At 41.1% G+C, this 13,925-nt stretch overlaps 1 protein-coding gene across 1 annotated transcript in view; it reads left to right on the forward strand.

Annotated features, from left to right (window-relative positions):
- The window catches only part of ATP8A2 (ATPase phospholipid transporting 8A2), a 433,576-nt gene that overhangs the window by 301,145 nt on the left and 118,506 nt on the right, over positions 1-13,925 (forward strand). The window contains exons 30-31 of the mRNA XM_044441796.1: positions 6,708-6,830; positions 9,947-10,025. Coding sequence (XP_044297731.1) covers positions 6,708-6,830; positions 9,947-10,025 — 202 coding nt within the window. The remainder of the gene's footprint in view (positions 1-6,707; positions 6,831-9,946; positions 10,026-13,925) is intronic.

Raw genomic sequence — 13,925 nt, forward strand, 5'->3', positions numbered from 1 at the left:
AACCTACCCAGGGCAGTGCTCACTTAGATTGAACTTCCTTTGCAAGGAGACTCCTCTGGAGACACAGCATTCAGTAATATTTTATCTAATTACAGTATACAAAAAGGTGAAACAAATTAAGCAGTCCAGTAGACCCACTCCCCCGCATCAGATGCTCAGGTAGAAGCAAGCAACACTTACAAATGCTTCAAGCTTTCCAAAATTTGTCTGCCTCTCCATCTGTTGCATTCCATGTGTCTTCTTTCAACTGCGGTATTTGTACACAATCCTTGTAACTGGCTTTAGCTGCAGGTTTCTGGGAATCTTGTCACCTTCCCTCAATTTCTCCTTGCATTCCAAAGTAATTACAAATTCGCACCAATCAGGTTCCATTGAGACATTTCCCTGGCCACCCTGGACCATAAACATGCTGGAGTAATAAACCATGTTGGTATAGCTTGGCAACTGACCAGTAGGTGACATTATTATCTTCCGCATAGCCTGAAATGCCCAATCCTGCCTAATCTTGGAAGCTAAGCAGGGTTGGGCCTGGTTGCACCCATCTCCCCCCCGCCCCCCCCCCCAGTGTGCCAGGATGATGTGGGGGTGGGGGAGAGGGCCACGATCTTTGTTGTTCTTTCTCACTTTGCCTCACATTTTTTTCTGATTAAAAAAAATAGTTACAGAACGGATTGACCTAATTTACATTGACTTTATGGGGAAATTTAACTTGGCTCATGACCAATTTGGGTCTTTCTAATTCTCCTACTACTCTCAGTCTTATCCCCACAACAACTACTACTACTACACCAGTAGGTTGGACTGAGAGTCTGTTACAGTACGTAAGTCACCCAGTTGGCTCCATAGGTGTGCAAGGACTCCCATTTCTGTGTCCTTAGCATCACACTGGCTCAATGACTTTATAGGAGCTATCCATAGTGCTGAACTGCATCCTCAAAATTAGGTTCAGCACCATGAAATGCCATACAAAGCTCAAAGAAAGCCACAAAGAAAAGCTACAAGGTATGAAAAGCCCTAAGGATGTTGGAGACATCAGCTTCCCCCTCTCCCAAATTCTAGTTCCGTACTTTAACCACTACACCACACCAGCACTCACAACTTTCCCAGTTAGCAAGGTGGTGGTAGCTGCACGGCTGCTACATCTCCATCTTGCCTGGACCTTCTGCTCAGCCTAGCAAGCAGGACTTTAATGTTGCTCTTCAGCAGGTGAAGTAGGAGGATAAACTGAAGGACTATGAACTAAATGGCTGTTGTACAAATTCCAACTCCTTCATTAACTATCAAGGGAAAGGGCAGTTCAAGCATAATAAATAATGATCTTGGTTTGGTAACCTAAAAACAAGTCTTGCACTGGCATCTCCTTTTTCCCTTTGTTCAGAGCTGCAGACATCTCCACCAGGAAACTGGAGTTTAAGCCTGAATTACAAATCATTCATATCCTTACTAGCTCGAGGTTAAACCACAGTTGCATGGATTGGATATAATGGGAAACTACAGTTGAACAAACCCCAGAAGTCTTCAGTTCTGGCATGCAAGCAAAGGAGGACTTCTTAGTAATCTCAGGGTTTATTGGACTGAGTTGGCTATGCCTGAGCTGATGCATTATCTGCTTCTCTAGGCTGAATCCTGGCCAATGCAGGGGTGCTGCTGTTTGAAAGAGTTTTATCACCCACTGCATTTTTGTCCTTTTTTATTCTTCTGGGCCAGCAGATCCAGAGCTATATAGAATAAAAACCTTAATAAGTTTTATTCTTAATCTTCTATAACTCTTTGAAGATTTATAAAGCACTTTTCTTCATACATCTTCAACGTATTTGACCTCACAACTACCCTGTGAGGCAGGTCATATTTTATAGCATGGAAGGTTGCCTCCCTTATCTTCAAGACCTCACTGTTTCACCGTAGCTTTTTGATTGCAAATGCATATGCATCTGGAGTAGTCTTGGAGGAGGAGAAAAGTCTATTTTCCCTTATTGTCTTTCACGACTTACAATGAGCCAATTCCATTTGTACCCTTTAAATTATAAGTAAGATATGCCCTATTTAATTCCAGAGGGATAGCCCCATTAGTCTGTTCTGACCAGCACTCGGGCACAAAGGAGTCCTGTGACACATTAAAGACGAACAGATTTATTGTGGCATTAGCTTTTGTGAACTACAGCTCACTTCCTCAGATGCACTGGTCTAATCCACAAAACCTTCTGGCATAATACATCTGTTAGTCAATGGCTTGACTCAGAAAACATGTGAAAGTCCTCCAAAATACTGAGGCAAGAGGGGCCCTCCCCTGACAGTGTCACAGTATGGCCCATGCACGGGACGGATTAGTGCATCCCAAGGGTCTTGTTATACAAAACCGCTCACGGGAATAAGAATCTCCCTTGTGTTCCATGGTTGCTCAACCGGCAGCTGTAATTGGGCCAATCCCTCAGACAAGGACATACGGACATGCTCATCCTGCGTGTGGACCCAGCCTGGGCAGTCAGTCATATGAGCTGGCCATTAGTCTTGGCTCTCATCTCACACACGGGGATACACAATGCTCTCCACGCAGCCATCTGGTGTGTTGCTTTGTGCCTAATTCAAAGGGGAGGGATGACATCATGGGGCTTGGAAATGTTCTTGCTGTTACTGATCCCCAAGAATAGCCAGCCCTTTGTTGGAGCTGATCTTCACCTGCATTCTTACGGGTTTCTGGCAGGAATCATGTTCTAAACTTTAAAAAGATAAATAAAAGCTTTCCATTTTCCCTTTTTGTAATGAAAATAAATAGAAATGGTATATAATTAGAGACAGCTGCAGGGTTGTAAATACAACACAGGGATATAAGTTTAGGTTATACATAAAATTTCATTGATAAACAATTTCTGGGGGGTAACTAAGAATATTGGTTTGGGAGAAGCTGCAGACTGTTTTGGTCTTTTAAAACCATAAATATTATTCTAAAATGTATGAAACATGATCCAATGGGTTTAATTATTTTGAAGAATTTCTCTCCTGCCTTCCCTTGTCAAATCTAGCTGGCCAGCAATGATGAAACATGGCAAAACATTTATACACCCATGTATACACCCATGCACACATACACATACAGAAAACATCCTATGCAATGTCAGAAGATAGCAGATACCAATATTTACAAAATCTGAATAAAGCAACTTCTTATATGAATACATCACTTAAAAACCTCATTTCAGTGAACTGTCTCCACACAGTTCTTTGTAAAAAGATTGCCTATAGTTTTAAAAAGAATGGTTGCATTCAGTGGTGTACTTCTTCCAACAGAACTTGGTTCCATACTAGTGGAACACATTTGCCCTCCCACCCCATCTGAAGCAGGTTGGAAGGGCATGCAGAATGCTACAAGGAGGTAGGAGGGGAAAAGATGTCCCTGTTGCATGAACAGAAATCCACTTGTGTACCATTGGATGTAACTCATGGGCTTTCCCTTGTGATGAAATGACATGACAGATGAACACAGTGAGCCTTCTCAGTTCCAGAGCCCAGACACAGCTACAGTGAAACCTTTCTTTTTAGTTCCACCTGAGTACCACTGATGACTTCAATGAGCAAGCAGACCCACAAGTGGGAAAGTTGGGTTCACAGGTAACCCAGTCCCATAGAAGTCTTTTGAATCAAGATGTAGTGTGCAGCTGTTGCAGCTCTACATTTGGGTCCAGCTGGACTCTGTATTGGAGACCCTGTAGAGGTGTCTGTGTTCAAATATTTATCTCATGAAAAATCGCATCCTTACTGATGCTATTTGCTCCATTGCAGAAAAAAATGTTGAAATGAAATAAGTTCTTTAAAAAGAAGTTTCAATCACAGATCTCTTGTGTAGCATTTTAGTTCACTAATAAGATTTGGGAGCATGAGGGAAAGACAGTCTAAAGAAATAGAAGTCTAAGGAAAACATTCTGGGGACCAACCAGGACTCCTCCACCTTTTTGAGAATCTTACAGAACTTTCAACATTTGAACAGGTGGCGGATGGATACTTATTTGGATATCTGGTCCATTTTTGTTGCAGCCTATATCAACCAATCAAATTTATTCCAGTTAATAGGTACCAATTGTATCCTGGAGGATGCAGAATGTAACAAAAGTTGCAAATACCAACATGTTCTATAGATTCTCTATAATTCTGATTATTACAAGGCAATACTCTTAGAGAAAAAGGGTCACCTTCATACCTTCCCCAAAGTATGTTCATTGGAAAAATGTAAAATTTGCCAAAGTCAATCTCTGCAATATTTAGCAACATGCACAGTCCTGAAGTAGAAGTAGTAACTGGAAAGGCTCATCTTAGGAGACACCCAAAGAATAACGTGTATAAATAAGTGCTAGTTGTATGCATTTTGTACAAATCCAGATGTGCATATTAAAACATGAAAGGGGGAACTCAAGGAATGCCTATGGGTGCCATGTTGGGGATTCCCTTCACAGGTGCCATTTGAGGTACTTACAAATGCTTCTGTGGGAACCCCTGATGTAGATAAAGCAGCCAAATAGGTACACAGGAGAAGGCAACTTGTGACCTTCCAGATCTTTTGGCCTTCAACTCAGATCAGCCGCAATCAGATTATGGGAGTTACAGGGCAAACAACTGGAGAGCCACAAGTTACCCATCCATCGGGTTACGTAAGGTTGCCAGGTTTAAACCCTAACAAACTTCCTGCTGCATAGAGGGGGGATTCCATCAGGGATGGCATCCATATCCATCCACAACAGCAGTTGAAGGCCAAGAGGCAGTGGGGCAGAGTATAGGGCAGCTGCTAAATTTTACATATAGATTTGAATCCACTTTGTTTACTGCAAGCTTCTAGTCATAATATGTTAGTGCTGGCTTGGAGTTTCTTTTCATCCTTCATACATGGGTGATTAACTATAATCACTAGTTAAACTTGACATGCTGCTCTTATAAAATTATCCCATAACTATCTAATATTGTGAAGAGATTTTATTACAAACAGCAGCCAAGCTGTCAAAGCCATCTTCCCTGGTGCTTTGCTGTGGAGCTTCCTTGTTAACAACTGATTTGGGATCAACTGTAAATTCAATCAATTTACTCTTTGGTCCTGCACACATTTCTTTGGAAGCTAAGTCCCATTGATAATTGGTGGAAATTACTTCCGAGTGACTGTAGTACTGCAGCCCAACTATAAGACATACTGTGTCTGCTGACAGTATATGCACAGTGTTACAGCAGCATTGGGATTTTCCATGGAACAAACAAGTCAATAAAAATATTTATTTATGAATTATACACATTTATATCCTGCCTTGAAGGTTATATGCAAACTTTTCCAAGACATATTGCAAATGTGGTACCCATTTTATGAATTGCAAAAAAGAGGACTGTGTAACCCAAATGAGGACAAAAGAAGGCAATGATTTGCATAAAATTTGCATATGCTAATTTACATGACCTGGATTGGGAAACTGCCTTCCATAAGAAAAATACTTCCACTCCCATAAGGTTCTTCCACCCAGTTTGGGAGGATCTTCCTTTCCCACTTACACACCAGTTTACCCCATTTAATGAGGTCTCCTGAATCTCTGCAGAGTATTTTCAGGGGGCTGGAGGGGTTGCCATGGAAAGTCCTGTTCCTTCAGTGCAGTTGATCCAGCATGAATCTAGATCCTACATACAGAAGCAAATGTAGAAATAAGTATTATAATGTCAATAGAAATACCGTACGTCACCCATAATGTAGAAAGCTGTGTGCCTTGCCCGGTCTGCTGCCCAGGTGCTGTGGATGGGCAAATTTATCTTTAAGCCTCACATGGACTGGATAGCTCCTCACTCAGAGGATGCCTTCAAATAGTGGACACTCCTCTGGCAGCCCCACAAATAAAGGAATGTCCTTCATAAAAGAGGACACATAGCTACCCCACTGATGAGAAATGCCAGCATACAAGAATAAAATAACAAGAAGACAAAAATCATGAGATGTTCCTGCAGTGGAGAAAGGAACCATGAAACTGCCACAGGAGTAAGCTGGACACATGTCACCTTTGCCTGCTGGCCCACCTCCTTCCCACAGGGCAGTTGGTGCTTGGTTTTTAGGTCCCGTGTGATTCAGAGACTCCTCGAGCTGTTGTTTGTTAAAAACAAAAATTGCTGGCACTTAAAAAATATTGCTGACCTTATTAAAATACATGATATAAAATGTTTAATGGCACAATCATAGGCATTTTAGGAAGAAAAATGTCTAAATGTGCATAGGATTGCACTTTAATTGTTTAACTTAGAGATAAATTTGCAGAGGTTATATTTAAACTGAAATACTGAAAATAAATAGGCTTGGGATGCAGTCCTCAGTCCTTTGCAGTGGAATAGTCTCATTCTTTAATTGTGTTCTTCTAAGCTTGGTGGCAACAATTCCTGCCTTTAATTCTTGTTTAGGGTCTCAAGGGCATGGAGGAATCCCATGTGACTCTTTGCCCTTCCATCACCAGGAGCAAGGAAAACCCATGTGGGCTTCTGGGGCTCCATGAGATGAGTTTCAGCCCTTTGCTTGGCTTCCCACTATATTTTGGAGCTTGAGAATGTGCAGTTTAGCTTCAGCACTGCTGAACTGAGTAAAACTGGTGTTGTTGATTTGAACACCATCAGGAGTTTCTCCCAGGTATGAAGCCTGCTCTTCAACTTGTTTATCAAGTTAATGGCTTGTTATTTTTAATTACTTCTCTTGTTTTCTCTAGATTTTCACAGCGTTGCCTCCCTTCACCTTGGGAATCTTTGAACGATCATGCACTCAAGACAACATGCTTAGGTTTCCCCAACTCTACAAAATCACTCAAAATGCTGATGGGTTCAATAGCAGGGTAAGAGGCAATGTTTACTTTTGAGGAATGAAGGAAAACAATAGGAAGGAGCATTCGTATAGAAATGGGAATTTAATTCATTCCTGTAATCTTCTAGTTTTATGCCACTGGAAATGGTTAAACCTTAATATGCTCAAGAATACATTCACTCGGGTTCTGCTAGCTATCTTCATTTCCTTTTTCTTCTGACTTTGTCTGTTTTTTTCTAATCTGTAGAATAGGGATTTTACAGCCACAGTGAAGGGCTGGCAATTCTGTCCTTACTGGTACCATGGAAAGCTGAAAAATAGTTGCGTTTATTTACTTTGATATTTCTATACAGCACGTCACTAGACATTTATACTGGGCTGGTTCTTATCTAACGTGGAGCCATACTTCAGCCTTATGAGAACAAACTACAGTAGACCACAGGCTAACGCCCTTCCCCTCTCATTTTGTAGCTGACTGCATAAGGCTTGGACACTTCCACTTCCATTTTGTTTTAACTGTAGTTTGCCATGTGATCCAATCTGGTGAACTATGGTTAATCCTAACTTTGTTTAGAGGACACAAGCTAACGTCAGACAAGATTTATGAACTTTGTTTGTTTTGACTAACCATATGTAAGACTGATAACTATTTAAGTCTTGAGCAACACATTAAACTGTGGTTAATCAAAAATGGAAGCATTTCTCTGGTGCTTGAAAGGACAGCAGAATTTGTGCCCAGTGAACCTCTATTGGAAGAATATTCTGGAGAGCAGCCATTAGGTAGGCTCTTGCCCTGGTTGCTACTCATCTCACCTCGGATAGTGGCAACACCTTAGTATATGAGTAGGTACATATATGAAGCACCTTAATAGATGGATAGGTACATATGACACGTGTGTTTGTAGATCCATGGAGTGCTTTAAAGGGAGTCCTTTCTTCTGAACTGGTCCTAACTGACTTTGTGCTGGACAAGCCTATGAACCTTAGGCATCCTAAGTCAAGGTCCAGTGTGTAACTCCCATGATCAATACTGGCAGTACTTAAAATCCCAAGATCTCAACTCCATGTGGAAACTGGAATCTGTGTGGACTAGTTGCATTTCCTCAGAGTTAAGGAAATCTACCTGTGCGTACTTCAGGTCTTCCTTCCCTTAACCATTGCTCCGTATATTCCAAGGGACCCCAGACACTAGTAGGACAGGGCTGAAAATGAAAGAATGATAAACCCTGCATTAATTTGAGCCTTGAAGATTGGCTTATAAAATCTGGCTCACATTATGCTTTGAGACCGTGGCAGCCATACTGTGTGCTAACCTTATGGGCTGTCTTTTGGCATCTGGTTGTAGTTGGATGCCAGAAACTCATCTCTCACTGTGTTTAACTGAACTGGGATGGATTCAAACAAGTCCTTTCGTAGCACAGGTAGAAGTCAGCATGGACCATCTGAAATCCGCATCTGCCCTGGGTTTAAAAAGTCATGGATAGAGTTTCAAACTAGAATCTTGACCATATAACTCAAATATATTTAAGAGAACTTAATCTGCATGTGAATGAATCAACTCTGTGTAGGTTCTTTAGCAGACCTGGACATGCTGCAACTGATGTGATTTGCAGCTAAATGTTCCCACATTTCTTTAACATGCCAGCTTTTTTTAACTACCTTACTTACCCGCCACCCCCCCCCAAGAGATTCTGTGAAAATATTGAGATGACTTTATTATTTCTGTCAGAGTGTAGATTTTAAAAGATGTTTCAGGGAGATATGCAGGTAAAGTTACACTGATGTATTTTCTTTTCATATTTTAGAGAATTTCCTCTACTCACAAACCTCTTGTTTTATTAACCTATTCATGCTAACAAAGTTTCAGGACTCAGCACTATACAGTTCATGGACTGAAGAGTTCTGAGGTGATGTTTGTGTTAAAAAAGTCTAAGCTTTCAAGGCATAGATGTCTTTATTTTAAGCAGTATCTTGGGTAGCACAGAGAAGCCCATCTTTCCATTCCAGGAAATTATGAGGCCTGGGTTTTGCCTTTTGCTATTTAGTCTTTTAGACATCTCAACACAATTGCTTGGGAGTGCAGATATTAAAGGGGGACAGCCTGCTTTCATATGTGGCCAAACATCTGAGTCGGCCACATAGCTGATATTGGAGATTTGAACAAAACAGAATTTGGTTCCACAGAAATAGTTGTTTTCTGTTGTTGTGCAAGAAGTACCCAGAAGTCTGATGAAGGAAAACATGGTAGAAACATTTAAGAAATTAGAAAATGGCTTTACAGCCTCAGTATATGTAGGGGATATTATTAACACCGCCAGCACCTTAAATAGATCTGGGCTTGGTGTGATATTAACTGAATGCAAGTCATGTTTTTGTTACCTGAATATCAGTCAAAAGGATTCTCAGCCCATGGAAGGCTGTGAAGGGAAGTGTTAACACTTTCTTTTCCATGGGAAGCCTTTGTTGGGACTTTGTAATGCAAATAACAGCTTCAGGGAGGCCATGAAAAGCAGAGAAAGAGTTAACTCCCCTTCTCCACACTCCCCCTCACAATCCTGCCTCTCTGCAAGTTCTACTTGCATAATGAAAATTATTCATGGCAACTGACTTTGTGCACTTAATATTTCTATTTCAGCTCTAGGTTTTTAGGTTCATGGGTTCTTCATTTATTCCATATGGAGAAACAACTAAAGAACAAGTAGAGCAACTAGAAAACAGAAAAGCACAATGTACCACAGTCTCTGCATCTTCGTGTGTATAAACAAACTCAATAAAGTATTACTTTGTTTATAATGAGTAAACCAGCCTTCTCACCATGAAGCCTTCTAGATATCTTGGACTGCAACTGCTATCATTCCCACCAATCATAGCCATTGCTCTGGCACATCTGGGGGGCACCAAGTTGGAGAAGGCTGGCATAAACTTTACACTTGCTGTCTTCAAGAAGGGTGGTGCATCTTTGTTTTGGCTATTTCTGTATTTTATTTCTAGGGATTTTGTGTATTTGCTATTGAGCAAGTCTAGGCATTTCAGAAAATATCTTTTCTAGTAGAAATGAAGAACTGGGTTCATTTTTAAAGAGTCATTTGGTGGGAGTTAAACACTCTTGGTCAGGCCCCCTGATGGTTTTGTTTGGTTTTCCCTTAGGTGTTCTGGGGTCACTGCATCAATGCCTTGATCCACTCCATCATTCTCTTCTGGTTTCCACTCAAGGCCCTGGAACATGGTAAATAAGTGCTTCATTCTTTTCCACATGTTGGACTAATACTCTCCAGCCTTTCTAACCCAGCCCCAGTGTGTTTGTGGGTCACAACAGGTTCTCTGGAAATTAATCATGACTGACAGGCCAACAGCCTTCAGGGCCCAAACATTTATCAGTGGTGACCTTCCAAATCCTCCCCTTTCGCATGCAGTGTTCCAGAGATAGCCATTTCTATCCTTCAGGAATCGTATAATTTGAGGGGGAGCCATATATGCTGCTGCACTGCTGCAACATTGATGCCTACAACCTAAAGTAAAAAGGTTGGATCCTGTTTTAGTCATATTTAAAATGGACCCATTGAAATCAACTGAATGATTACAGTGGCTAAGTTAATGTTATGAAGCTTCAACCATGTGTGGGCTAGGACTGGGGAAAAAGCAGCCATTTGTCTTAAAATTATGAATTTCACACTGTAATTTCAGGAGGGATGGTTGTTTGAGAGGACTTTACTCTTAAAGACAGGCTAAACATAATTTTAGATTAAAATAAACTGTAGTTTGCAAAACTGACCTTCCACTGTGTTGCTTTTCTAAATCATTTCACTGATTCTTCAACATCTTTACTTGGGAGTAAGTTGTAGTGAGCAAAATGGAGGTCGCTTCTAATTAGAGAAAAGTAGATAGGATTTTGCTGTTCATCTCTGATTCCCTCCCCACCCCCACAAACAGCAACAACAACCACTGTCAACATGGAATGCCTTTTTACAAACTTGGGCTTGCCTTTGAATGCAGCACCTCTGGTTTTTCGAGTGCCATTCTCATTTTTAAAAAGTTAGCAATCTGGGCATAAAAAAATGTACTTTCCAATAGCTCATGTTTAAAAATAGGATTGTAGAAAATGGCACATGGTGACTATATATTTTTAACAAGCCTTCTTCAATCACTGCACCACTTGAATAAAAGGAGGATAAAGGAACCACCTGCTCACTCTGTAAAAGTGTCCCTTGTTCTTCATTACACTGCAGGCAGCCCCCAGTGAGTGACAAGGGGTGCCGCTTTTTATTTTTATTTTTTAAGGTGACAGAATTTCCCAAAATATAACTGAATTGAAACAGGTGATTTCAGGATCAGTGAAATCATTGTCAATTCGATGCAATCTTACATTCCGGATGTTATTCTAGTTAGTTGCGGTGAATGGCTGGGTTTGCACAACATGTCAACCCGTCGCAGGTGGCAAGCTTTACTGGGTAGTTATGTTGGGCAAGCCAGGTCTAAGTCCTGCAGAACGGCCTGTTTGAGGGCAACAGGCTATTCTGACATCCCATGGACTGTTGTAGGGTTATTGGACCCACGTTAGGGTTGTTGTCTCATCCAAATGGGTGCTAGCCCCATAATAGGCTCTGGAGCCAGTGAGACACTTAGCAAGAGCAGCAGAAATCCCTTGCCTTGTCAAGCTTGCCCAGGTACCCACCAGGGACAGCTGTCCCACAAAGAGTATTATTTACATACAATGAATGAATGAATGAGTGAAGTACTCACTGATTTGCTTCCCTTCCTCTCCCATCATAACCTTGCTATCACTTTCCCCTCTTTCCTCCCTTTATGTACGTATGTATGCTTTCAGTGCTTATAGTGGTCATCAAATGAATTATTGGATCAAGTCTTACTGATTTTAGGGTGCTGTTTTGGAAATGTTGGTGATTTAAACTGAAACTGATAAATACCTATTTTGAAAGACACACACATCTCTATGTAGGAAAGCTTGGCTGTATTTGCTATTCAAGGAGAGAAGGATATAGGACTTATTTCCATCTGAGAGGAAAATTTAAAAAACTTCAGATGAAAAAAAGTCATTCACAATGGCATTTCCTTTAACCTCTTGAGTTTCTTAGAATGCAACTTGCATATGTGCAAAGAATGGATACTTGTGCAGACTTACAAATAAATGTTCACAGCACACCCTGGCCATCTCTGTCCATCATTGGAGGAAAATAGTATTTGCAAGAGAAAAGGCTGTGATATGGTAAAGTAAAACATCTAGACAAAACTATGACATTGAATTTCTCCCCAAATATCTGGATTTAAACAGAATTCTAAACAGGGAGCATTTTTCAAAAGCTACGCACCAGGCTTCCCAAAGTAGTGCAGTGCACTGGTCTTGAACAGAAACGCCTATAAGCCCCCAATAATGTGGCTTGGGGATTATGGAAGTTGTAGTCCAGCACAACTGGAGGACACCAGGTTGTGAAATGCTGCTATACACAGGAGTGAGGAGAACAGCCTTCTATACAGAACTACAGCTGGAAGCAGAAATGGAAACCACCAGATCAGGGTAGTTTTTAGTTGCCAAAGTTCTTTCCAGAGCTTTTTAAATTCAGACTTAACAAGGTCCCCTTTGGATGGGTCATCTTCCATGCAGGGAAAAGAAGATATTAGATAGTGCTCAGGGCTGTTATTGACAACAAACAAAGAAATCCTTTCAGTTTACCTGTTGTTTAAGGGCTTTCCATGTACACTTAAGTTCCAGTGTGACAGGAAAGAGCAGCTGTTATGGGCAGGCATAATATTTAGGGAATATGCATATCTAAGAGTATCCAGTGTTGCGGTTAGTTGCAGCTTTGCCACAGCCTTAGCAGTGGATGGCTGTCCATGGCCGACTGGTTGTCCAAGCCAGTATCCACTGGTTTCATGCCGCAAAGTAAAATAGCTCTAGCAGAACTCCACCGAATCTTTCCATAGTACATGTACTTTCCGGTTATGCTTGTACAACCAATCCTGTAAGCAGTTGCATAAGCAATAGTGCAATGAGACTGGGCATACACTTGCACCATCAGCTGTACAAGCATAGTGTATAATTGCTTGTACAAACTTAATTTAGTTGGATTCATCTCTTGCACATAGTTCACAGCCTATTTTCCATCTGTGCAATACCATTTGCACTAACATAATGATATAGCTGGACACTGCCGCCAACAGTCAGATTTGTCTGTTCATTGGAACTAACCCACCCAGTCTGTGGAACTGACACTATTATACCACAAAAGTGACCATTTCACGTTACAAATACCCAACAGGCTACAAACACCATTCATATGGGATAACAGGGTTGGAAGGGACCATGAAGGTCATCTAGTCAGCCTCCTGCCACTGGTATAGCATTTTAGAGTGCTGTGCCTTTTATCCAATTGAGGTTGCAATGCTACAGCATCTTAGCCAAATGTAAGCCACACTGACTATAGGTGAGAGATTGGACAGGACAGCACTACAGGTGAGAGATTGGACAGGACAGAACAAGGAGTGATGTTGCACTATGGACAGCACAGCATCACACATGGAGGTAGCATGATGTTAGCACGTCATAAGGAGGTAGCATGCTGTGAGCAGAGCTGGCTAGAGCCAGGGGTCAGATTAGATGGCCTGGGAGGTCCCTTTTGATGCGCTCTTTTTCTGTGTTTCTATGTTGTGTACCATTGCACACTCCATATTTGGAGCAGCATTATGGTAATCTGCCGGAGACTCAGCTCTGCATCATGCAAATCATTTATTTATTTATTTATTTATTAAAACATTTCTATGCCGCCCCATTCGCCGAAGCCTCGGGGCGGCTCACAACATAAAATAAAATACAAAAATAACAATATAAAAATAACAATATAAAATAAATAACAATATAAAAGAAGTCGCCCTGGCAGATAAATAAGCAAATACTGTTAACAATTAAAATGACGCTTAAATAAAAAGGTCTTCGCCTGGCGCCGAAAAACAAATAACGACGGTGCCAGGCGGACCTCTCTGGGGAGCGCATTCCATGTTAATGACTTGCTTAACATGTCATCCCAGTCCAGACAAACTGCAGTTCAACTTAACTATGTTTAATACAAACAGGCCAGCTTCAAGTCATAATATATGAAGGCAACCAATCATA

This window comes from Varanus komodoensis, unplaced genomic scaffold (assembly GCF_004798865.1).
Source record: "Varanus komodoensis strain SLA01 unplaced genomic scaffold, ASM479886v1 scaffold4, whole genome shotgun sequence".
NCBI classification, from domain to species: Eukaryota; Metazoa; Chordata; class Lepidosauria; order Squamata; family Varanidae; genus Varanus; species Varanus komodoensis.